This window comes from Giraffa tippelskirchi, chromosome 6 (assembly GCF_054371585.1).
Source record: "Giraffa tippelskirchi isolate mGirTip1 chromosome 6, T2T-mGirTip1v1.2.pri, whole genome shotgun sequence".
NCBI lineage: Eukaryota > Metazoa > Chordata > Mammalia > Artiodactyla > Giraffidae > Giraffa > Giraffa tippelskirchi.
The window spans coordinates 61,048,801-61,074,991 of NC_137280.1; the positions used below are offsets into that span (position 1 = coordinate 61,048,801).

The 26,191-nt window shown below is 46.4% G+C and overlaps 1 protein-coding gene and 1 long non-coding RNA gene across 4 annotated transcripts in view; one reads left to right on the forward strand and one right to left on the reverse strand.

Moving 5' to 3' along the window:
* The window catches only part of LOC145509693 (uncharacterized), a 26,150-nt gene extending 13,749 nt beyond the window's left edge, over positions 1–12,401 (forward strand). Inside the window, exons 3-5 of the long non-coding RNA XR_014056317.1 lie at positions 1,321–1,487; positions 3,881–4,066; positions 9,981–12,401. This is a non-coding gene — a long non-coding RNA (uncharacterized LOC145509693). The remainder of the gene's footprint in view (positions 1–1,320; positions 1,488–3,880; positions 4,067–9,980) is intronic.
* On the reverse strand, positions 7,811–18,471 carry KLHL38 (kelch like family member 38). Of its 3 annotated transcripts, none has more exons than XR_014056316.1 (4): positions 18,286–18,471; positions 16,241–17,823; positions 10,282–11,793; positions 7,811–9,136 (listed from the first exon to the last, which is right to left on the reverse strand). XR_014056316.1 is itself a non-coding variant. In XM_081498943.1 (4 exons), the coding sequence occupies exons 2-4, from the start codon at positions 17,585–17,587 to the stop codon at positions 8,847–8,849; spliced, it is 1,743 nt and encodes a 580-aa protein (XP_081355069.1). In that variant the 5' UTR covers positions 17,588–17,823; positions 18,286–18,471; the 3' UTR covers positions 7,811–8,846. The 3 variants fall into 3 exon arrangements, 2 of the variants coding, with proteins under 2 accessions (XP_081355069.1, XP_081355068.1); XM_081498943.1 differs by having other exon boundaries at positions 10,282–10,387; XM_081498942.1 differs by lacking the exons at positions 7,811–9,136; positions 10,282–11,793 and adding an exon at positions 15,105–16,179.
* Between the last annotated feature and the right edge of the window lie 7,720 nt (positions 18,472–26,191).

Below are 26,191 nucleotides of genomic sequence, written 5' to 3' on the forward strand. Positions count from 1 at the left end.
CCTGATGCTCAGAGAGGTTAAGAGATGTCCTCAAGGCCACATAGCTACGGATGACTCTTTGTAATGCATCATATTTAATAGCAGAAATGATATTAACAGTCAACCCACAGATAGCACTTATGTATATTAATTCAGTTAATCCTCACAAAAACTCTATGAGAGGAGGAAACTGAGAAACAGAGAGGTTGATTAATTTTCACAGAGCCACAAAGCCAGGCGCTTTAACTCCATCTATGCTCTCATCCACTCAGAAACTGCCATATAGCCTCCTCTGCAGATGCAAAAGGTCAACCACACAAACCACTGTTAGAGATGTTTTCAGTGGTGACTGGAGAGTCTCAAAAGGGGGTTCTGAAAGATGGGTGCCTAAGATCTAGTGGGGGAGACAGACTATGTGGTCAGTCACTTCAGTCGTGTCTGACTCTTTGTGACCCCCTGCACTGTAGCCCACCAGGCTCCTCTGTCCATGGGCTTCTCCAGGCAAGAATACTGGAGTGGGTTGCCAATTCCTTCTACAGGGGATCTTCCCAACCCAGGATTGAGCCCGCGTCTCTTTCATCTCCTGTATTGGCAGGCAGACTCTTTACCACTGCACCACCTGGGAAGCCCCAGACAGACAGACTGTAGGCATGATTACAGATCCATGGGGCTGTGGCAATCCTGGGGTACAGAGGACACTGCTCTGGACATGGGAAGCCTCAGTTCCTGTCTCTGGCCTCTCACCTCCTGGCTAGCGGTCCCAAGGCGAACCTCCCTGTGCCTTTGTCCTGCACTTCTCTGCTGATGGCACAGTCATCCTGAGAGTCAGTCAAGCTAGCAACTCCGTGCTCTCTCTCTTCCTTGCTCCCCACCTCCTCCCCTTTGTGCATCAGTTAGTGTCCAGCTCCCTGTGGATTCTGTTACCTTATTTCCTAAGTCCTTGCTGCTCTATTAACAGCTGTAGCTCATTGTGGGATGGGAATAGCAGCACGTCTAAACTCTCTGGATTCCTCCATCCTTCCCCTGGCTGCCTGCAGAGCAGTCTTCCTGCAGCCCTCCCCTGGAGGGGTTGAGAAAGTAAACCTGTGTTGGTTACCTTCTCTGTGTCAGGAACCAAGGAGACAGATGTGGCCAAGGCAACCCAGTAACTGTCCTCATGGGACTTCCATTTGGGTGAGGGCATCAGCTAAATAAAGTCAGGAAAGCAAATTAAATAATAAACAGTTATGATTAAGGGTATGAAAGAAAGACAAAGGGGTGAGAAAGAATAATGCAGTGGATGGGGTAGAGGCTGTATTTTATTTTAGACAATTGATTTTTTTCTTTTTTTTGGCTTTACAGCATGCAGGATCTTAGTTCCCTGACCAGGGATGGAACCCTTATCCCTTGCCTTGGAAGTAAAGAGTCTTAACCACTGGACTGCCAGTGAAATTCCAGAAAATATTTTATATAGGGTTACAGGAAGGTGCTGAGGAGAATCTGGAAGAGTCTTGTGATACCTGAGCCAGGTAATGTGGGTACAGTGCTTAGTAAGGGGGCAGTAAATGTTAGTCATTGTCGTTCATGGATTACTTCACTCAGCAAACATTTTCTGAAGGCCAATTGTTATACTGGCTTCCCTGATGGCTCAACAGGTAAAGAATCTGCCTGCTAATGCAGGAGATGTGGGTTTGATCCCTGGTCTGGGAAGATCCCCGGGAGAAGGAAGTGGTAACCCACTCTAGTATTCTTCCCTGAATAATCTCATGGACAGAGGAGCCTGGCAGGCTACAGTCCATGGGATCTCAAAAGAGCTGGACACAACTTTTCAACTAAAAAGCAATTGTTACACCTGTGTGCACAGACCCTGGTGGTCTCAGTCTCAAGTGGAGAATGATCTGGGCCCTCTCAAACCCAGTAGCATTCTTAGTTTTGCCCTGCAGATAAATTAAGTCAAACACATCTATAGCCAAAGTGGGGATTAATTCTGTTTTCTTCTCCAACACTTCACAAAAGATAAGTGTCTCAGAAGCTCCACTAATGAATTCTACTATTTTCTCCTCAGTCTTATCTTGAGTATAGATGTCTCCACGTTGCCTCACTTCCAGGCCATCTCAGAGGGTTTTGATTTTGCAGTTGACCTGGGGTGGCCTCTGGTCTCTGAACACGAGGAGAGCCAGAGGGTCTTTTGAGGAACTTGCAGAAACAGCCTCCAATTTTGAATAGGACCAGGCTCTTGTGCTTGCATCTCCCTAACTTACAAACACTTGGGATTCTTGAATCTCTGTCCTCAAATCACCATTTTCTGGACCACCAACTTATTCTGGGAGCATCACTGGGGATTTCTGGACTGCAGACCCTGGGATCCTAATTAAATCAAACAAGTAAAATGAAGAGGAAAAGAGACTCGTGGACATCTTTAGGGAAAACAAAACCCAAACTCCCTGCACAAAGAGAATGACGTGGTGTTTGAACAGGAGATTAGAATTCCTATAAGATTGCGTGACAGCTGACATTTCAGCAACCAGACCCCTCCTTCCAGCCCCCTCAGCATTGGCTTCTGCGTTAACATGCAGCCTCTCACGAAGTCACCCCAAAGGCTTATGTTGGCTAGACCGAGAGTTGGACATGGTGGTGACATTGTGCTAACAGATGGGTTCTCTTAGATCGTTTCTCACGCCTGATCCTGGGCTTCTCCTCATGGACCCTAACTTCTTCTTGATAGGCATTTGGCAAACGTTGCTCACCTTGGGATTTTGGGAAGCTGCTTGAAAGCTATATCTTGTATACATTGACTGTAGAGTCCATTAAAGAGTTGCTAGTCCCTGTGAAATGGTTTGGTGGTGGTTTAGTCACTCAGTCGTGTCCAACTCTTTGACCCCATGGACTGTGGCCCACCAGGCTCCTCTGTCCATGGGATTCTCCAGGCAAGAATACTGGAGTGCATTGCCATTTCCTTCTCCAGTGAAATGGTTTAGTTCAGTTCAATACACATTCACTGAGTACCTTCTCAGACATGGTCTCCACCCATGAGATGCCCCTGATGAAAAGGGAAGATGAGGAGGAGTCTGTCGTGATGGCCCAGCCTGAGACCGAGGATGGTGCGGGTCATCAGGATGCCTTCTTGGGGGAGATGTTGTCTACAGTGGGATAGATAATGCCTCCTCCCCAAATTCATGTCAACTTGGAACCTCAGAATGGGACCTTGGTTGGAAATAGGGTCTTTGCAGACGTAATAAGGTAAGTTTCAAGTTGGGATCATACTAGTTAGAGTAAAGCCCCAAGTCCAATAAGAGATGGAGGACGACATGCAGAGAAGGTTGTGTGATGATGGAGGCAGAGATTGGAGCAATGCGGCTGCCAGCCAAGCAATGCCAGTGTTTTCCAGAAGCCCCTAGAAGCTGGAAGAGATGAGGCAAAATTCTTCCTTAGAGCCTTCAGAGGGAGCCCAGCCCTGCCGATATCTTCATTTTGGATTTCCAGCCTTCAGAACATGGGAGAACAAATTTCTGTTGTTAGAAGCTGCTAAGTTGGTAGAGTTTGTTATGGCAGCCTTGGGAACCCATGGGAGCCAACACAGTGTCTGAGCTGAGTCCTAAAGGAGGTATCAGAGCCTTGCCCTCATTCCCACACTCTTTTCCCAGGTTGGAGCACATGCAGTTGGGAAAACTCCATTGGTCTGTGACAGCAGGAACCTCATTCACCTCCTTACCACTGTGCCTGGCATGTAGGGGTTTCTGCTCAGTACTAGTTGAATGCATAACAGCTTATAAGTAAATGAATGGAGAAGAGAGCAGTGCTCTCGAAGGAGGATCAGTGAGCAAGAGGCAGGAAATGGGTTCTCAGGTGTGAGAAACTGTGGCAGCCAGAGGGGAGGGGCTGTTGAGGATTATTTGTGTCAATTGCTTCTCCTTGGTCCAAGTGGGTACTGAGTGAAGTTTTTCATGGGGGACGTGCAGACTGGCTAGTGAAGAAGACAGAGAGAAATACCTAATGCAGAGGAAGAGAAGGGAACTTGACTGTGTCCATTGTCCACTCGGTGTCAGACACTGTACTGTGTCTCTTAATGGCCATCATCTGCCTTGTCGTTCTCCAAACAATCCCTCAGGTAGGTAAAAGTCCACCCATTTTCCAGATGTGGAAACTGAGGCTCAGAGAAGTAAAGTAACTTGTAAGAAGTTGCACTGCCAGGGAGTGACAGACCCTGAATCCAGGCCCAGGTCTCTCCTGCTCCCACATTTCTGAGCCTGCTTCCACAAATAAATAATTGTTGGTAAGGGAAGGTCATTGGGGTCCCTGGGGCTGGGGAAGGACTCAATGCTGTCCAAGTCCAGATGACTGGATTGGGTGAGGGGAAAGGGTAAATTCTCTGAAAAATGATCCAGGAGGGCATGTGGAGTTCTGGGGACCTGGATCACCTGAAGGCCATCAGCTGTGCCATTTTGAATAGTGTTCCTGGGGTTAAAAATCAATGTCATTTTCTTCCCCATCATATTTCATACTGCTCTAGTCTGTGTTTTTCATTGTTCTCAGGTTGGTCTGCAATAATAATTTTTAAAACTTAGGCATCATTGGGGTTCATTCCTGACTTAAAGCCCAGTTCAGTTCAGTTCAGTCGCTCAGTCATGTCTGACTCTTTGCTACCCCATGAATTGCAGCACGCCAGGCCTCCCTGTCCATCACCAACTCCCGGAGTTTACCCAAATCCATGTCCATCGAGTCAGTGATGCCATCCAACCATCTCATCCTCTGTCGTCCCCTTCTACTCCTGCCCCCAATCTTACCCAGCATTAGGATCTTTTCCAATGAGTCAACTCTTCACATGAGGTGGCCAAAGTATTGGAGTTTCTGCTTCAACATCAGTCCTTCCAATGAACACTCAGGACTGATCTCCTTTAGGATGGATTGATTAGATCTCCTTGCAGTCCAAGGGACTCTCAAGAGTCTTCTCCAACACCATAGCTCAAAAGCATCAATTCTTCGGTGCTCAGCTTTCTTCACCGTCCAACTCTCACATCCATACATGACCACTGGAAAAACCATAGCCTTGACTAGATGGACTTTTGTTGGCAAAGTAATGTCTCTGAGACTTAATGTATCTGATAATTAAGCCCTAGTTCTCACCCACAGCAGCTTGAACACCCCAGTGGGGTTTAGGGCCTGTTCGTTTGTGCAGGCACTCACTCATTCCATAAGCACTTCAGCGTCGTCTTTGTGCCAAGTAGTGATTGAACTTGGCCCAGGGGTTTATAGGGCACTGAGACTCTGTCTTCGCCTCCATGAAGAGCACCCCTTCTGGTTTCATTCCAGATCTCTATGGTACTATAACACGAAAGAGCTGGAATAAAGGGAGAGGGGGAGGTGGGTAGAAAAGTTGGAAAGGGTTCCATGGAGGAGGCAAAGGCCAAGTAAGAGTTCAGTAGGTAGGGCTGGGGAAGGCATTGGAGCAGAAGCAGTAGCCTGTGGAAAGGCACGGGGGTGTGTCGGAGCTGTGTGGAGAGGGTGGTGTCAGACGTATTGAGAACACGTTTGAGTAAAGCCAGTTATCGTCCTAGTCAGGGTGTTAGAGAATTTTATTATAGGCAGCAAAGGTAAACAGCCTCCGGGGGTACTTGGTTTTAAAATGTGGATATTTGGGGCTTGCTTTTGTTCATCAGACAGAGAATGTGCTCATGCTCAGTCACACAGTCGTGTCCGACTCTTTGTGACCCCATGGACTATAGCCCACCAGGCTCCTCTGTCCATGGAATTTTCCAGACAAGAATACTGGGGTGGATTACCATTTCCTCCTCCAAGGATCCCTCCCACCCAGGGATCGAACCCACGTCTCCTGCGTCTCCTGCATTGGTAAGCAGATTCTTTACTACTGAGCCATCTGGGAAACCCTCATCAGACAGAGTGGATATAAAGGAGGATGAAGCAGGATTATAAGGAGGAGACCATCTGGAGGGGAGACTGGACCCTCCAGGAAGGGGCTCACCTTCTGAGTCACCACTGCTCATGGGGACGAGAGTCAGGAAGGGTCTGCATGGGTTGGGGCTAGGATGCCAACAGCTGTCTCTCACTGGGGCCATGTAGCTCTGCCAGGGGACCGCCGATGTAGTGTCTGCTGGTCATTTCCTGGTCAGTGGGGAGCCTGATGGTGGTTTCAGCACAGCAGACCTTCTTACAAGATACCCTCTGGGAGTCAGGGCTGCCGGGGGGGCATGTCTCCGTGCGGAAGCTGGCAGCCCCTCCCGCGCCCCACTTACTGCTCCCCTTCTTTCCTCCAATGCCATTTTCTCTGCTAGTCCCTCTCCTGCTCCCTGGTGTGTGCTGGGACAGGGTGTTTGATGTTTTTGTTGATGTTTTCTTGCTTAGCCCTCACTCTGCTTCATTTCCCCCTCTTCTCTTGCTGCCTGTTGAGATGATTAGTCAGCCTCGTTGACATTTTTCTACTTAAAATGTTTCACTGCTCCTGGCTAAATATATTTTGACCTCAGCTCTGGACCGTGACTCTCTCCTCAACCAGCAAGACTGAGGACACTTTGTGCCAAAACCTCTCTCTTTCGTTTTGGTCTGAGTTTATCCTCAGCAGATTGGAAAGGATTCCTCGGGTCCTGAGGGTCATTTTGCAGCCCAGTTCAGATGTGGAGCTTGACCACAGGAGGCCCAGGTGTGTGGCATGCACCTGTCACAGAGGCATCTGATTTGACGCATGGAGCTGCCCTGTGATGTGTGTCCTAATGGGTTTGGCTCTGGGACATCTTTCTTTATAAATCCCAGCAGGCAATTTACATAGTTTTGTGCCCCAGGGAGACTTCGACGAGCTCTGAGTAGCCACAGACTCTGGCAGCTTATTAAATGTTGGATGGAGACGAAGGGAAAAGAAAGTCAAAGCATTAGCAAGTCTCTGACAGAAGGATTGTTGGAGGCCACAGAAGGAGTTTATAGATGGCAAGACGCCCCCTTCTAATTCCAAGCAAATAGGGCCCTCTGGACAAAGCCTGCAGGCTTGACTGAAGTAGGCTGTGCCACCCAGAGTCACCAAACTTGATTTAGGAGGGGAAAGGAGAGGGAAAGTGGGAAGACAGAGTGTTCCCTTAGCAGAGGGCCTGGGGGAGCTTAAAGTAGTGCCTATGCATACTTACCTCTGAGCTTGAGATGGAGATCCCAGAGATGGTGTTGATGCAGCCTCTGTGTCCATTTACTAATTCTTTCACCCACTCATCACATGTTTATTGAGGATCTACAATCCTTGGGGCAGACGCTGAGCCCAGCCAGCCCTGGCTCTGAGAATGCAGAGGAAAATGGGACAGATATAAGACTATAGAGGGGAAGATGATGATCCAGTTATCATCATAGGGTGATGATAATTATCATATGGTGATATTATCACAGTGTCAAATTATCATGGGGTGAGGGTTTCAAAGGGGGTCATATCAGAGACAAGGGGGGTCATTTAATAGGAGAGTTGACCCAGGCTGGGGTGGTGGGGGGCATGGAAGACCTCCTCGATGCAATGACTTTTAAATCTGGAGTGTCAAGTATAAGTTTAAATTATGTTAGGTGAAGAGATGAGGGAGGTGGTGTGTATTAGGCTGGAGCAAGAACAAGTGTAAAGGCCCTGTGGCAAGAGAGAGGAGGGGGACTAGGAAAGGATGACTGAAGCAGAGATGTCTGTAGGGAGCAGGGGAAGCAAAAGATGAAGTCAGAGAGACAAGCAGGGGCTGGAAGGGCCACGACTGTGGTAAACTCTGAAGGAATTTGTTGGCTTTCCTTAGGACAGCAATTCTTATAACATTTACCAAAATGAAAATCTTGATAAATTCTGCAGGTTTATAGCTCCCCAGAGGCTGGAGAAAAACATCACTTGGCAGCAGAAACACACTTTATTTTTTTTGTGGTAGTGCAGATAATTTTGCAAATACTAGATACCGAGTTTCACATTCTCTTCTGGCATTCCAATGCACTAGATCCTAGAATGCAGAGAAATAGTGTGTGGATGTGTTTAGTCGCTTCAGTTGTATCTGACTCTTTGTGACCCCATGCACTATATATACCATACCAGGCTCCTCTGTCCACGGGATTCTCCAGGCAAGAATACTGCAGTGGGTTGCCATTTTCTCCTCCAGGGGATCTTTCCTACTCAGGAATCGAACCCACGTGTCCTGCGTTGGCAGGTGGATCCTTTACCTCTGAACCACGTGGGAAGCCCACAGAGAAACATAGTCAAGGACCATTGTTCCTGATGCCCCCTGGAAGAAGGGCTTCCAGGGACCCTGCTGGGTGTTTTTGCTCTCTCATTCTGAATTTCCAGGATGTCCTGGAAAGATGTGACAAAGATGTGGTTTTGTCAGCTCACCATTTATTTCTTGCACTGGGAAACTACTTCTATCCATTATGTGCAGTTTAGATAGGTTGTCAGCAGCAACTGTTAACCCCACCTTGGCCTGTAGAGACACGATCCAGGACAAGCCAACTATGGTAGCACAGTCACTGGAAATGGTCATTGGCTCAAGAGGGAGTCTTGGAATTCAAAAAGGGCCAATCAGCATCATTTTGGGGGAGCAGTTATATGGATAATGGTAAAGTTCTTTTCTGAAGCTAGAGAGTATGGGTCTGGATTTATCAGTTGCCATTGTTCCCCCACTGTGTGGATAAAGAAGCCTACAGATGAGGTAGAGAAGGAGGGAGGCAGAAAGAGAAAGAGAGAAAAGACACAGAGAGACAGAGAGACAGAGTTCTGTCAGCAGTATACTTGGTCCCAGGCCTCCAGGCTCTGGAACTTTCTATCTTGTTGGCTTCCCCTGCACCCTTCTAGGGTTAAGCTTTTTGGAGCTGGGCTCTGCCTCTTGCAACCAGAGCATCTTGACCAGGACAGATGACTTCTCAGTTTCTCATGGGACTCAGGGGATGGTGGAGTGGTGGGGGATGCCCTGGAGGGTGAGGCAGGCGTGGTCAAAGAGCTTGTGAGGCAGCTGCCCCTGGGAAGTCCAGGTGTCTGTCTCAGGGTCGTAGCAGTCGAAGGAGGCCGAGTCCTCGATGCTACAGTCCGTGGTCAGCCGCCGCCCCCCCGTCACATACAGCTTGTTTCCCATCACTGTGGCCCCATGGTGCATCCTCCGGTCTTTCATGTCCGCGCATTTGACAAATTTGTTGGACTGAGGGTCATAAGCAAGGATCCTCCTCGTGTAACCTGAAAACCAAATGGCGTATCGAGAAGGTCAGCGATGATTATTTGGGACTGGAGGTGGACAGTCCGGGGACCTGTCTGATCTCTGCCATCGCCTAACCCTGAAGCTGTACTTTGAACTAAAGCATGGAATGTTTCATTAAGCTGGTATCTGGACCTGGATCTATCTGACTTGAGTCTCTGCATCTTTTTTTTTTTAATTTTATTTTTGGTCATGCTGCGTGGTATGTGAGATCTTAGTTGCCCAACCAGGGATTGAGCTTGTGCCCTCTGCAGTGGAAGCGTGGGGTCTTAACCACTGGACTGCCAGGGAAGTCCCAAGTCTCTGCATCTTAACTCAAAGTGAAGGCAGCACTCATGTCATTCTTAAATTGAGAAGAGATTCCAGTGGTCTCTAAGCTTCTTTAGCTTTTTCATCTTTCACATATGCTCCTTCAAGAGCCTTAACAATTCCAAGAAGGAGCTTTGGGAACTCAGAAATGGGTCCCCACAACAGCCTTATCTGGTGGGTACTTTTAGGACCCCCATTTTACAGATCAGCAAACACAAGCACAAAGAGATTAAAAACTTGTCTAAGAGCATATAGACAGTTAGTAGCAGAGTCAGGGTTTGAACCCAGGTCTATCTGCCCCAGCCCCTCCAAACCAGCCCTCTTAACTGTAACATCCTGCAATTGCAGAGAAATTGTCCCTTAGCAGCTAGTCTTATTTACAATAGCAATTTTTTTTTTTTTTTTGAGTTTTGGCCTTGAGCCTGGGATAGTGCTAAGTAGTTTAGATAGGTTAGCACATTTTATGATCACAACTCTATAAAATAGGTATAACATTATTTCATTCCTTTTTTATAGGTAAAGACAGAGAGAGACTTCTGGATGAGAAAATAGCTTTGTCAAGTCGTCCACACTCCCCTAGCTGGATAGATGTGCTTTTACTTTATTTCCTTACTTTTTAAATTTAATTTTTATTTTATATTGGGTGGGGTATACTTGACTTACAATGTTGTGTTACTTTCAGGTGTACAGCAAAGTGGTTCAGTTATGTGCTTTTAAAAAGGCTGTCTTATAGGATAACACCTGTCTATCAGTGACCCTTTTTCCATGAAAGATGCCAGGTTCATGTCCGGCCTCGTGATGCTCTATTCAAACTTACCTCCCACAATGACAATCCGCTCCCCAAGCACCACGGCAGGGGCACACACATTCTTGATCATTCTCGTCTCCATTTTGAACCATGTGTTTCTGGAAATGTGATAAACCTGAGGGAGAAATATAATCATGGCACTGCATTTTAAAGTGGTATATGTTTTTAAGAAGTAGAAGTAGTAGTTAAGAGGGTAGAAGAACAGCGATTTCTCTTTCTTTGCATTTTTTTCTCCGGTTCTGAAAATATAGGTATCTTACCATCAATAAACAAAATATAATTATATAACAGAATGAAGAAACTGTTACCAGAAATTGGTCTTTATGTGGCCCATGAGATCAGTGGCTGTCCTTCTGTGGAATGGACTGAGAGTTATGCGTTTGAGCTGATAGTATGTGTTTGCTTACCTTGCTCGGAACATTTCTTTCTTTTCAGTGAGAAATGGGGCAACTTGGACTTGCATAAAACCAATGATCTTTGAATCATTTTTATTTCTGGCTCATGTTTAGATTTCAACATGTTCCAGTGTATCTGAGAGGGTCTTAGGGCCAAGAATAAATTTGGGTCTAAACGAGGAAGGCTTTTGAACAGGTCATGCCTGAAAGTCATTAGAATTGTAGGGGGAAAAAAAAGGAAGCATGAGAAAAGGAAGAAAGAGCAAAGAGTTGGGGGCAGGATTTCTTGGCATTGGTATGAAATAGAGCAGCAAATCATGATTCTCGTGTGTGTGTGTGTGTGTGTGTGTGTGTATGTGTGTACGTGCTCAGCTGCTTTAGTTGTGTCCGATTCTTTGCGACCCCGTGGACTGTAGCCTACCAGGCTCCTCTGTCCATGGGATTCTCTAGGCAAGAATACTGGAATGGGTTGTCATTTCTTCCTCCAAGGGATCTTCCTGACCCAGGGATCAAACCCGTGTCTGCATCACAGCTGGACTCTTTACTGTTGAGCCACTGGGGAAGCCTTCCCAGACATGTGCTCCTGTTAAATACCTCAGTTTAAAGTTTAAATATCAAATGTAAATTAGTTCATGAGAGATATGAGATGGACCTCACGTAAGAAAAGCAGGAACAAAAACATTTCAATATTCTTCACTGAAAATTCTTTCTGTGTGAAATATAATCACCACCATATTCAATTCAGTTCAGTCGCTCAGCCATGTCCAACTGTTTGCAACCCCATGGACTGCAGCACGCCAGGCCTCCCTGTCCATCACCAACTCCCAGAGTTTACTCAGACTCATGTCCATTGAGTCAGTGATGCCATCTAACCATCTGATCCTCTGTCGTCCCCTTCTCCTCCTGCCTTCAATCTTTCCCAGCATCAGGATCTTTTCCAAGGAGTCAGTTCTTTGCATCAGGTGGCCAAAGTATTGGAGTTTCAGCTTCAACATCAGTCCTTCCAATGAACACCCAGGACTGATCTCCTTTAGGATGGACTGGTTGGATCTCCTTGCAGTCCAAGCGACTCTCAAGAGTCTTCTCCAATATCACAGTTCAAAAGCATCAATTCTTTGGTGCTCAGCTGGTAAAGAATCCATAGTGTTTAAAGATATTTAGTAACTGTATTTTTGGCCACACCATGCAAAGCATACTGGATCTTAGTTCCTCAACCATGGTTCGAACCCATGCCCCCTGCAATGGAAGCTCAGAGTCACTGGACTACCAGGGAAGTCCCTTTTGTAGGTTTTTAAAAATCAAAGTATAGTTGATTTACAATATTGTATTAGTTTCAGGTGTTGTTGGTTATCTTTTTTATATGTAGTAGTGTGTATATATTAATCTCAATCTCCTAATTTATTCGCCTACCACCCCAGCTTTCTCCTTTGGTAACCGTAAGTTTGTTTTCTATGTTTTTGTATTGTAAATATGTTCATTTGTATCTCTCTCTCTCTTTTTTTTAAAGATTCCCCATAAAAGTGATATTATATGATGTTTGTCTTTCTCTGTCTGACTTACTTCACTTAGTATGATAGTCTCTAGGTCCATCCATGTTACACAAATGGCATTATTTCATTCTTTTTTATGGCTGAGTAATATTCATTATATATATGTACCACATGTTTATTCATTTGTTGATGAACATTTAGGTTGCTTCCATGTCTTGACTACTGTAAATAGTGCTGCAATGAATATTGGAGTCATGTATCTTTTTAAATTATGGTTTTCTCCAGATATATTATATGTCCACAGGTGGGACTGCAGGATCGTATGATAACACTATTTCAGTTTTTTAAGGAACTTCCATACTGTTCTCCATGGGAATCCTTGGTTGTGCATCGGTAAAGAATCCGCCTGCAGTGTAGGAGATATGCATTTGATCTCTGGGTCAGGAAGATCCCATGGAGAAGGAAATGGCAACCCATTCTTGCCTAAGGAATCTGATGGACAGAAAAGCCTGGCAGGCTACAGTCCAAGGGGTTGCAAGAGTTGGACATGACTTGGCAACAAGACCACCACCACCAACAGCACCGCCATACTGTTCTCCATAGTGGCTGCACCAATTTACATTCCCACCAACAGTGCAGAAGGGTTCCTTTTTCTCCTGTGTGGGTTTTCTTGATAGAGGCTTTTGAAACTGAAGCTCTCTTGAAGTCTCTGTCAGTTCTCAAAGTTGGTGAAGCATGAAAGAGGCCACAGCTAGAGACAGGGGCAACCACAATGGCTGGCAAGCCTTGTGTTTTAAACCGTCTGCAAATATGCAGGTGACACTCTGAAAAATGAGATCCTTGGAGGAAAGCAAACACTGATTGCTTTTGCTTGAGTAACTGCCTCCTGGCTTGCTCTTCTTTTTCAGTTTTGAGGATGGTTTCAAAAATAGATTAAACATTTGCTCACAGTTCTCATCACACCCTCAGAGAGGCTGAAGCAAGGACAACAAAGGATGTTTTGTGACCCTGGAGGAAGTGATGCTGTGTTACAGTAGAGGGTTTGCTTAATGCCCTCCAGCGATAGGAGTGGAAAAAAGGCCAGGTGGAAAGGTATATCTACATACACAATTTGCACAGCAACCCCCCCCCTCCCCCGCCGGCAGTTTAGTCCTTTAAAAGAATGCTTTTGTGCAGGTAAACCATCTGATGAAGAAATCTTTGTCCCTATACCTGAAAACCCAACCTACCCCATCAAGTAACCCAAGCATTCAACCTGAACTATATATCTGAATGAGTACAATTTCCATGACAAAGCTAAATGCTAAGTAGATAAGAAGAGCTTCCAAACTGATACTTTTCCCATTTTCCTCTTCTCCGGACTGCAGGGTAAAAGGATCACTCACATGTTAGTGTTTTGGGTTTTGGTTTTCAGTTTTTTAAGATTCTTGTTTGATTGTCTTGTGCATTTCTGGATGAAGTAACTTATCAACTCTTTTGAGCTTTGTATTTATTTTTAATAATTGATAACAATTTTGTAATGTGAAAATCATCAACATATTTGTTGACTTTATTTTGAAAAATAGTTTGGTTTTTTTTTAAACAGGAGCGGCTCTAGCTTTTCATAGAAGCACTTTATTATAAATCTGAGTGGTGTGGCCAGAGTTTGGAGGGGTGCAGAACGTGTCTCTCTTGACTTAAGTACACGAGTGAAATCTGGAACAGGCTTAGAATCTGCCTAGATGGTCAGGGAGGAGTGGGAAATATGGGCTGGGGAAGTGATGGGAAGAGAAAAACAAGGAAAGGATTGAACAGAAATGATCACTTTTCTCTGTCGTCACTGTCACCAACTTAGCCCAAGCTGCCATCGTCCCTTGCCTGGACCTCTAGAAAGATCTGCTAGTTCTCCTTCCTTTGTCTATTCGGACCTCCTCCAGTTGCTTTTTCACGAAACATATAAAGGAAATTCTAAAAATGTGAATTCGACTACTTCACCTGCCCTGCTACTCTCAGGATTGAACCTCAATTCCTTGACGAGGCCTGGAAAGCAGGATCAGCCTCATCAACACAAACACTCATCCCCCAGGAATGTTCTAGAATTTCTGTAGGAAGGGCTCAGGGGCAGCAATCTGGGTAGAGGGAGTTGCTCATTATGACCTGGGAAGGGGGCTGATGGAGATTGCAGGGGGACTGACCACCCCCAGCTCCGCCTTGGTGCACAAACTTTCTGCCCCTTCTTCTGTGTTACAGCCATCTTGTCAAGCTTTTGGTTCCTTCAGGGGATGGGCTGCTCCCCCTTTCTGCTTTAGGGTCTTCTGCCAGCTATCCCCTTACCCAGGAACACCACCCCTCCCTCAGTAAACGAGTCGGACTCCTGCTCCAGACGGCACTTGTCTGCCCAGAGAAGCTGCCTGCCTGTCTCGCTCCACGTCAGAGTCCTGTGTCCACCATGTGTCCTCTGCCTCTTTACCCTCCATCCTCACCTCCTTCTCCCTTCTCTTGCCTCTCTGCTAAAGTCCACTTAAACCAACCTCACAGAGTTCCCGCCAAAGCCCTATGAATCCTCACACCCTCCTAGATTCCCTCCAGACTGGTTTAGGGGGCCCCTTAGAGCACCCCTCTATTCAACATCTGAATCACAGTTTTCTCCTAAGCTCCTGGAGAGTAAGTGGGATTTACAGCTCACGCCCATGTCCCCAGGGTGCCCAGTGTAACTCCTCTAAATGAACAGAGCAGATCTCAGGGGCCTCCTTGATTATCTTTAGGAAAGGGACTTCCCTGGTGGTCCAGTGGTTGGGACTCTGTGCTTCCAATGCAGGGGGCTTGGGTTCAATTCCCTGTCTGGGAACCAAGATCCCACATGCCACATGTGTGACCAAAAAGTAAAAAAATAAAATAAAATAGAGGCCTTTTATTAAAGGTGAACTACAGAGATTAGAATGTGCATAAAGTTGGAAAACACCCAATATTCTGACATTTTGATCTTTATTAATAACACTTCTCAGGGAGCTTGTAAGTGAAATTGGCATCTACCTATCATTTAAGGCAGGGGTTCCACAACCTGGCTGTGCCTTAGAATCTCCTGTAAACTTTAATAACAGTGAATGTCAGGATCCCACACGTGGAAATTCAGATTTTGATTCAGCAGATCTGAGGTCTGGCTCCTGGGCTTCTGGTAACAGACTATGGACCAGGGTTTTGGGAATCTTCTTTTAAAGCCTTACTGATTTGGGTTAGAAGTATCTGCAATATTTCTATTCTGTTGTTGTTTGGTTGCTCAGTCATGTCCAACTCTTTGACCCTGTGGACTGTAGCCCACCAGGCTTCACTGTCCATGGAATTCTCCAGGCAAAAATACTGGAGTGGGTTGCCGTTTTCTACTCCAAGGGATCTTTCTGACCCAGGGATTGAACTCATGTCTCCTTCTTGGCAGGCAGATTCTTTATCACTAAGCCACCTGGGAAGCCCTATAGGATTTCACTATCTGGCATTTGATGTGTTCTAGCTAGATCCTTTAGATGTATCTGATGTACCTTTGTATGTATTAATCTTACACAAAAGAATTCATAAATGGATAAAATCTTGCTGAAATTAAACTTTCTTCCTCCCTCCCTCTCTCCCTTCCTCCTTTTTCCTTCCCCTGCAACTAACAAGTATGTATTATATGTATGTATGTATATATGTGTACACATGTATTTGTGTATGTACACGTGTGTTTGTGTGCGCACGTATATGCATGTGTACCATGCACACACATGTACATGTGTGTGCGTGGCGTGCACACACGTGTGAGTATATGTGCGTGTCTTATATGCATTTGTACATATATGTGTGTGCATGCATGTATGTGTAGGTGTGTGTAGACATAGTGGGAAGAACCATTTACCTGGATACATGCATGCATATATACATGTATACTTGTGTGTGTGTGTGTGTGCATGCACACAGGTATGGTGGGAAGGACCATTTACCTGGATATATGCATGGATACACGTATACATGTGTGTGTAGGTGTATGAGGTGTGGTGGGAAGGACTGTTTACCTGGATACATTCATGCATACGTGTGTGTTTGTGTGCGTGTATGGTGGGAAGTACTGTTTACCTGGATAAGGCGCACAGGGTTCTGCATGATGTCTTCTCCCCCAAAAAGGTAGAGTCTCTGGTCTTTCACAGCGACTGCAGGGTGGAGGACCCCCACTGGCATGCTGGCCATCCTCTCCCAGACATTGCCGACACTGTCATATCTCTCCATGGAGCCCATGACCTCGTTCCCCTCTCCAATCCCCCCGATGGAGAAGATGAAGTTCTTGTGGGCAGTGCTTCTGTGGGAGTAGCGGGCTGCCAGCATGGGCTGCCCTGGACTCCACTGATTGAGTTTCAGGGAGAAGACGTAGACCTTGGCACTGGGCACGCTCTTCCCCACAGCCATGCCCCCCAGCATGTAGATGCTGCGGTGCAACGAGACGGCCGAGGCCTTATACAGGCGGGCCGGGAGTTTGGCAAGGCTCTGCCACCGGCCAGCCTGTCCGTCGTACAGCAGGACATCCCTGGTGGTCTGCTGGTTGTCCTTCCTTCCACCCAAGAGAATGAGGAAGTCTTGGTAAGAGTTTCTTGGCGGGACATGCCACAGAGGTTGGAGGCCCGCGGAACTAGTGGCGCTGTGCAGAGAAAACAGCTGCCTCTTGGCGGTCTCCAGGATGGTCTGGCAGGGGGGCGAGGACTGGAGGAGGGCGTCGTTGGCGATGAAATGGTGGAAGAAGGCCGGGTGGACGTACTGCAGCCTGACCTGCTTGAACAGTTCCTGCACGTATCGCTTCCGGGTCTGGAGGTCATGCTTGATCCAAACCATGAGGGCCTCGAACACCTTCTCCTCCTCCCCACACAGCCCATCGTCCCCCAGGTAGTCTCTCAGTTCCAAGGCACAGAGCTCCTTCAGGTCAGCCGACGCTGCCACTTCTGGGAAATATGTCAGGGCCACCTCCCTGGCTTTCTTCCGGAGGGTCTCACAGCTGAAGATTTCAGAGAGTCTGGTCATGCCCAGGCAGTTGCTGGGGGTCAGCTGGCTCTGGAGGAAGGAGGAGCAGGCCTCGAGAAGCTTTGGGTACTGCAGCATGGATGCGGCCTCCATCAGGGGCAGGACGCTTTCCGCAGTGATATGCGCCTCACCCGTGTACACATACAGGACGATTCGCTCCAGAGTCGAGGCATCGACGCCTTTCAGCTGGACCTTGGCCTCTTGGCTCTCCCGGAAGTTGCTGCAGAACATGGCCCTGAAGTAGGGGCTGCTGGAGGCCAGCACATTGCGGTGGCAGGGGACCTCCCAGGCCCCAGCGCAGATGCTCACATCGGTCAGGATCCGATTTTGCCTCAAGTCATTGAGCTGCCTCAGCAAGTCAGAGGAGAAGTCATGGTCTTTGAAGAGGAGCCCCTCTGATGACTCCTTGTCCATCCTGCAAAGACGAGAAGTCCCAAGAGGGAGGTTGTCCTGGAGGGTTAAGCTGTGGCAGCTCTGAGACTTAGAGCACGTCTGTCCATTCACTAAGATGTTTGTGGGTACCACCAAGAATACTGCTTAGTGAAGACTGGAAAATGGGACCACCTAATGCATGGGCCTCACAGCGAAAATCTCTCTATTCGGTCATGATTATTCTCAAAGGTAACAGAGAAATAGCATCTGCAGACAATCTGAAAAAAAGAAAAAGGAAAGAAAAAAATTTTAAAAGAGAAGGTGGTTGGGTAATTGGGGAGAGTTGAAGGTGGCAAGTGGTCACAGGAGTCGAAATGTTAGCTCAAAGCAAGATGACATTCTGTGCATTTGAAGCAGAAGTCTGTGAACCTTTCTCTGGATTCTCAGCATATCTCTTACTTAGTAAACTTATCCAAACATCTTTCCGGGTGTTAGTCATTCCCCACAGATGTCATACTGGGGGCGTGGCCTCTGGTATCGAGACAGAAATGAGGGATGGAAATGGACCTTTGCGATGTTTTGTTTTTATTTTTAACATGACCTCACGGAGTCTTGTGGGTTTTGCTTTTAAAATGAGATAAATAGAAAGCAGAGACCAGACAATACCCGGGGCAGGGTTTATTGGATGACATCTGGCCACCCGTCCACCTACAGAAGAATTAAACATTAGAGCTATTTACCTCGTTTTCCTGCAGTGACAAACCACCGATACCTGCCACGGCTGGTCCCTCCGGAGACTTTCCACCTCTGGCTCCAAGTGAAACCATAAACCCAGGCCTTTCCTTAAGTTGGCAAATAATTTGTCCTGGGAGAATTCTGGATTTGTTTATGCTGAAGGCACTTTCACAGTTTTCTAGAGCTTTGTGAAAGAACTGCTGGGCAGAGAGACCGTGTATACATTCCAGGGCTAAGAATAGTTGCGTATGTACTTTCCACTGTTATGACATGTGACTTTCCATTTGCCTTTTGCAGCAACCCGAGGGCCTGTGGGGCCGGCGCATGCCCACATGCCTTGTTTCCTTGGCAAATGTTTACATGGGCAGAAATAGATTTGGAGGAACAGCTTCTCTTAGACAAGACTTTGCTGCCCACTTGGACACATCCCGAGTCCCTTGTCCTAAAAGTGCCTGGGAATTCTAGATGTCTGTAAACAGGTTGCTGTGACCTGGGAAAAGTCGCTGAAGATAGTTCTGGGTGAGTTTAAGGTGGCAGATGGTCACAGGGAAGCCAGAACATGGGAGCCCAAGGGCATTGCTCAGTTAGTCTCTATTTCCTACTGTCTGCGGGCAGGATTGTTGGAGAAGGGCTGTGAGTTCCTCCTCTAGGCTCCAAGGTGATGGTCTCTGTGATGAAAATTGTTTTAAATATTTGTGGAGCACCCTCGGGGTTTCCAGACTTGGGGAAGACCAAAGCATCATGGATCCTCCTTATCACAGGGGCTTCTGTTTTAAAGTGGCCAGGGCAGTACTCTTGTGGGTCACACCTGCTTCTCACAAGAGCCCTGCTGACTGTTCTTCAGTTTGTTCTTTTTTTTTTTTTTTAATAGTTCAGGCTTGCTTTTCTGTTTTATTTTTCCATTCTTTCCCATCAGAGAGGCTTGAGCTAGAGGAAGGAGGCAAACTATTTTGCTCCAGGAGCAGGGTGTGGGCAGGAGACAGAGAGAGAGAGTGAGGATGAAAGGAAAGAGAAGAAAGAGGAGGGGGAGGAAGACGAGGAGGAGAATGCTGATGGTGATGGAACAGGATACAACCTCCAAATATAAGAATTAGAGCCATGCTGGAGGGCTGTAGAGCCACCAGGGTGAGTTAAAGGGACCCTGAATCTATGTGCCTCTGCATCCAGGGAGGTCATGATTGAGGGTACCCGCAGTAAATGATGGCAGGGAAGCTTGGCTTTCTCTCCTTCTCAAGTCTTGCTGGGACTATTGCAACAGTCGCTCCTAACCCTCTCTCCTTGTCTCTCCCTCCAGTACATCCACCCTGTCACCACCAGGGTCACCCCAGAGAAGCCAATCAGAATCTGCCTGTCCCTCAGCATCATGCCCTTCAATGGCTCCCACCGCCCTGTCTGCAGGATAAAGTCCAGATTCTTTAGCAGGAATCAGATTGGCCCCCTGCCCTCCAGAACCATCTCCTGCCACTTCCCTGTCCCACTTACGTTTTTCACGTAAGTGAAAAGCTGTCTGGTTCCCTCAGACAGCTTGCAGACCCTTGTAGGTGTCTGGCCCCTGTTGGGGAAGCTGGGCTGGGCTGCCTTTAAGGGCACCACGGAGCATGGTGGGGGGTTTGTCTCACATAGTTGCACATCACAGAGTGGAGAATGCCCAGAAGAGTCTAGAAAATCAAGATCAGGAAAGCATATCCATCACAGGTCACTGGGCCCAGGTGCCTAGAGGTCAGAATTAGGAGCCAAAGATCTGAGCCAAGGGCGGTCAGAGACCCTGGGAGGTAGAAGCAGGGGGCTGGAGAGAGCAGCTGTCAGAGCTGGTGGCTGTTCTTGCACTTCTGCCAATGAAGAAACTGCCTGCCAATGCAGAAGATGCAAGAGATATGAGTTTGATCCCTGGGTCAGGAAGATCCCCTGGAAGAGGAAATGGCAACCAGTTCCAGTACTCTTACCTGAAAAATTCCATGGACAGAGGAGCCTACAGTCCATGGGATTGCAAAGAGTTGAACATAACTGAGAAACTGAGTACACTTGCTCTTCTGAGCTATGCTGGGGATAAATGAACGAGTAACCAAATTCCTTCAAGGGCCTGAGGTCCTTCTATTTGTGCTTCTGGGCCTTTGCACATGCTCTTCCTTTTGCCAACCTTTCCATTTTCACTTCTGAACTCCTATTCATCCTTCAAAACCTTGTTTGTATATAAGCATCTCCATAAGTCTTCCTTGACCCTCTGAGTACTCAGTACTCCTCTGTACTGTTTCCATGCCCTCTACACACTTCTAACAGTACCTGCCTCACACCCTCATTGCAATTATGTTTTCCTGTCTCTGTCCCTTTTGTTAGAATGGAAGTGTCTGGATAGCAAGAACCTTATCTTAATTGTCTCTCTATCTGCAGTGCCTAGCACAGTGCCTGGCACACTGCGGCTGAGTTATATATAGTTCCTGAATTGAGCATAACAAAGGGGAGACTGGGGAGACAGAGCAAGTTCTGCTGGGTGCCCTTCATGCCCCCTGTTTGCCATATAGGTTTAGTGGGGCTGCCCTGTTCAAGGCTTCCCTGATGGCTCAATGAGTAAAGAATCTGCCTGCAATGCAGGAGACACAGGAGAGGAAAGTTCAATCCCTGAGTTGGGAAGAGCCCCTGGAGGAGGAAATGGCAACCCACTCCAGTATTCTTGCCTGAAAAATCCCATGGACAGAGGAACCTGGTGGGCTTCAGTCCAAAGGGTCTCAGAATCAACTGAGAGACTGAACCCATGCATGCACAGCTTGGTACATGTCCATTAGAACACAATGTAAGCAATGCTCTGGAGCAGTCCCGGATGTCCCTCGTTTTAATCAAATCCAATAACATGGTGAAGTGAAAAGGAAAATGATTGCTTTATAACACAGAGCAAGAGTTAAGTTCAAGTTTGGGAACCGAACTGTGAAGTCTTCCCAACTCCAAACCCAGTGCTTTAGTCTTTGGCCTTGCAGTCAGCACAAGGAAAACAATAATCTCCTTATTGCTCTGCGGTTCCTGTATTATTTCTCTTCCAGACAGTGGGCAAGCTAAGATTTGGTGTGAGGGCAATAGGTAGGGATTTCTGGGTGTGAACTAACATGGCGCCACCCATTGGTAAGAATCTTGGAGTGTCTCCTACGTTCTCTAACTAATTAGACCTTCTGGGATCCAGCCCTGTCAAGTGTTCAGATGAGCCCTGGTATGCAACGTCAATGTCTGACCAACTTTAATAAATCTTTTGGATTTTAAAGTTTTAGAAAAAACAGGCCCCCTTCTCTTGGCCTGCCTATGAGGAAAATTGCCTTTGCTTAGTCACTTTAGTTATGTGAAACTCTTTGGGACCTCATGGACTGTAGCCCACCAGGCTCCTCTGGCCATGGAATTCTCTAGGCAAGAATACTGGAGTAGGTTGCCATGCCCTCCTCCAGGGGATCTTCCTCACCCAGGTATCAAAACCACGTTTCCTGCATCGGAGGTGGATTCTTTTACTGCTGAGCCACTGGGGAAGCCTACTAGGAGAATTCTACATTAAACATTCGGAAAAGACACAAATAGAGTCTTGGTGTTTACCTCCTAGCAGTCATACACGTATAACACTAAACCCAACCCCAAATGTGTATCTACTACTCCCACCCCTGTGTAACCCCAATTGGCTAATTTCAAGTCATGAATCTATTTGTGTCCAATAGTCTTATGCTCTTTGTCTTAACTTTATTTCCTGACCGTTTCTGGGAGATGTCTTAGTTTAGGATCTGAACATATGGGAACTTAAGATAAATTAGCACATTCAGCTCCTTGCCCCTCCTTGTGATGAAAATCGGTGTCATAAGGAGTCAAGAGTCAGGCTTCAAAGGCATGAAGACTCAGGAGAATCTTCACATCTCCTCTCGGCATCTACGTGATCTTGGGCAGGTAGCTTATTCTTAACTGAAGTATAATTAGTTTACGATATCATATTAATTTACTGCATAGTGATTCAGTATTTTTAGATTGTACTCCATTTAAAGTTACTATAAGATAATTGCTATAATTCCTTGTGTAGTACAGTATGTCCTTGTTGCTCATCATCTGATACAGAGCAGTTTGGATCTCTTTATCCCATACCCCTAATTTGCCCCTCCCCTTCTTCTTTGGTAACTACACTTCCAGCCTCAATTTCTCCATCTATTAAATGGGGATAACTTGATACAGAGAAATAGTGTATGGGAAGCATCTAGTAAAGTGCCTGGCACAGTGTAGGTTCACAGGAAATAGTGGCTAGTATTATTCTATTACTCTGAAAATAATCTCATGAGATCTCAATATTTCCTGTACTCAGTTTTCAGCATCTAATTTAGTCTCCTGCTTGCTGTGGCTATTTCCTTTGCCCTAAGCAAGTGCCATGTTCCCTATTATCTAGTCATCTTTCAGGAGTCCTGGATTCCAATCCAGGCTCTGCCAAGGTCAGGCTGTATGTTTTTAGACCAGTCATGAAACCTCTTTGTGCTTTGTCTCTTGGCCAGGAAGGTATGGGTGGGTAACTTCTGAATCCTGCCTCTCTCAGCTCACCCTGTGGTTTGTGCCCTGAAAAGACCAGAGAAGGGACTGCTAGGACCTGAGCCTCAGCAAAGGGGCCTTGTCAGAGCTTCTGCACATCTCTGGCCTGAAGCCGCAGCTCTGGCCTCCATACTGGTCAAGCTGCCAGCTAGTACTCTTTATTATTTTGCCCATTTAAGTAAATTCAGAAAGCTTTCCGTTTCCCGTGGAGTTTTGCATCGCTATCACTCAGACTCAGAAGGTCTCTGTTTCTCTCCTGTCTTGAGCTGGGCCTGGATTCTCGTGGCAGGGCAGTGCTGCTGACTCAGGTCTGACAACTACAGGCAGGGAAGTCACAAAATATGCTCTGCCACACGTGGCCAGTCCTCCTAACACCGTTCAAGACAAGGAAGGTGTTACTAACCTGACACTAACCAGGGAACCGTGGCTGGGGCAGTTTCCAGGACCTGTGTTTCAAGAAGGGACATATGTACACTTAAAGGCCTAGGAGCAGCTCCTTGATACCTGGAAGACTGTTCTCTGTTGACATCAGCGTATCTCCAGCTTCCTCACTCTGCAGGTACTGGAGAAAAGTGAGGAGCAGACAAATGAGGTTTCAGTGATCTGGATCATCCAAAACTGTAAGAAGGAACTTGCCCCTTGCAAAGTGGCTTTTAAACTTTTCTGTGTCTGTGAGTGCCTGGCTATCAGCATCTGTACCTATCTGACTGGGTATGTTTTTTTGACCAGCTTGTGGAAAGCTGAACAAGGACTTTGTGCTGCAGACAGTGGCCAAAAGGCACCCTGCTTCTTGATTCTGGAGTTGCCATGACAACCATCCTCTGAGAGCTACAAGCCCAGCTCCTTTTACTAGGCCAGTAGTGCAAACGACTACATTCCCAAATCTTCCTCCATCCTCTCCCACTGCCAGGAAATATTTTATACTTTCTTTCCCCTGGAGAGAGCAAGGGGGAGAAAGGGCCGACAGAGATGACGTCAGGACTGCTAGGGGTTTGTTGGTATATAACTCGGCTGTCTGGTCCCACTTCTCCCCACAAACTCAAGTCTGACCTCATATATCATTTATGTCACAGGTCAGCTTTCTGGGCTCTAAGTCAAATCGGGAATAAAGAAATAGTATGATCAAGGATACATTCTTACTCTCCCATTTTAGCACTGTGAGTCACAAAAAATAATACACTGCCTTGGTGTTTCTGTTTCCTAGGGCGGGTGCTCCCTAATGGGGAGATAGCAATTTAGGCAGGAGCATCATTCCCTCTAGGCCACTGAGGCTTAGTTTACCCTCCCATACCTTCTTGGCCAAGTGACAAAGCACAGAGAGGTTAGGTGACTGTTCTAAAACGCAGAGCCTGTCCCAGGCAGAGCCTGGATTGGAATCCAAGACTCCTGAAGTTTGGCAATTTGCAGCTGTGGTACAGAAGGTGGATGACCTACAGAAGAAGATCTGTTGGGAGGGTAAATTTTAATCCTTTAAAAGTTGGAGTAATTAGAATCCCCAGGGCAAATGTGAATTGAACAATGTAGGAGAAGGCGACAACAGAGGACAACGTGGTTGGATGGCATCACTGATTTAATTTATGGACAAGAATTTGAGAAAGCTGCGGGAGATGGTGGACAGGGAAGACTGGCATGCTGCAGTCCATGGAGTTGCAAAGAATCAGACACAACTGAGCGACTGAACAACAACAAAGGGTCTAATTAACTAAGGGTCCATCCATCTGTCTATCCTACCATCCATCCATTCATCCATCCTCCATCCATCCCTGGACTACCAGGGAAATTCCTTTTAATTATATGTTTGATTACTGCTTCTACTGAAGTTTTGTTTCTTCATGAACATCGGTACTTTTTTTAACTTGGCCTCCTCATTTAAATTATTATCTCTTGTAAAATACTTACTTGCTTGTCCTTCCATTCTAGAATACCAACCCAAATTCACCTTTTATACCATTGGTGTATTATTCCATGTGGTTAGTTTTCCTCTTTGCTGCTTCTAGTGCAGAACTGAAATATGTTCCTGCATTTTTATTCCTCCAAAATAATCCCATAGTTCTTCTAGCTCTCTTCCTGTCTCAATCTGATCATTATGGACTTCTGCCTATTTTATAGAAGGAATGGCATTTTTCTTTCTTTTGATGCTGAGGGTTTTGAAAAAGTTTCTTCTGGACATACTCTTGAGTCTTCAGAGTGGTGCTCTTTTTTCTTGTCCTGCAGTATATTTTCAGTCTGTCTCTTTTCTTTATGTATTCATCTTTGAATGAGAAGATTTATCCAGACCCGGTGATGGGGCAACTAACAGACTATACAGCTTGCCTTTGGAACTGTTAACTATCGCCTCGGGTGCTACTTGAATATCCTTCTTACTTCTACAATTGGAAGGATAGCTGATCATTCTTCTCACTTCCTAGCTCCATTCTCAAGAGTTTAGTGACATCCATGAAGTTTGGCCCTGCTGGACTGAGGAGTGATTTTCTTCTATCTGCAATGTATTTGTGAGTCTATAACCCCAACTCTCTAACAAATGCCTCCAACAGACTTTTCTTTTCTCCCTCCATGGCTTTCAAAACTTTATGCCAACTGCACTCCACTTTTGGGATGCAAAGGGTCCCTGGCAGGGACTTACCCCACCATCTTCCACATCCTGTCCTATTGGTTGCTTGAGAGTTGCAGTCTGTAAAAGGATAACGAAAGCTTTTGTGGGAGGCATGTGTTGTGAATAAAATTGAACTCTGGCTGCCTCAAAAGATATCACTTGTGTAATAGTGGATAACTGGTCAGTTTTTTTTTAATTTATTTATTCACTTTATTTTTGGCTGTGTAGAGTCTTTGTTGCTGCGCGTGGGCTTTCTCTAGCTGCAGTGCCTGGGCTTCTCTTTGCAGTGGTTTCTCTTATTGAGGAGCAAGGGCTCTAGGGTGCTAGGACTCAGTAGTTGCGGCTTAGTGGCCCCACGATATGTGGAATCCTCCCAGACCAGGGTTTGAACCTGTGTCACCTGCATTGGCAGGTGGATTCTTAACCAATGGACCACTAGGGAAGTCCCTAGCTGGTCAGTTTTAAGATTAGTCTAGTCTCTGGGTCTCTGAGTCAAGGAGCAGGAGCGTCAAAGAAATGAACATTCTCTTTAGTGACTTTCAAAGAATTGAATCTCCTCTCTTTCATGAGGTAAAGCATGAATAGGTCACTCACTGTTTCTCACAAGCCAACTGTATCTGCTTTTGATATTGAGTTGATTCTGATATTGGGTTATAATCAGTCCTACCTTTCTGAGGTTGTGGTGGGTGTTCCCCATTCCTTGTAAATATTTTTTGGTGGGAAATAGATGCTACCAGAGGGACACTTGTATATTAGCTTTGCACAATGTTTTTGAGGTTCGGTTC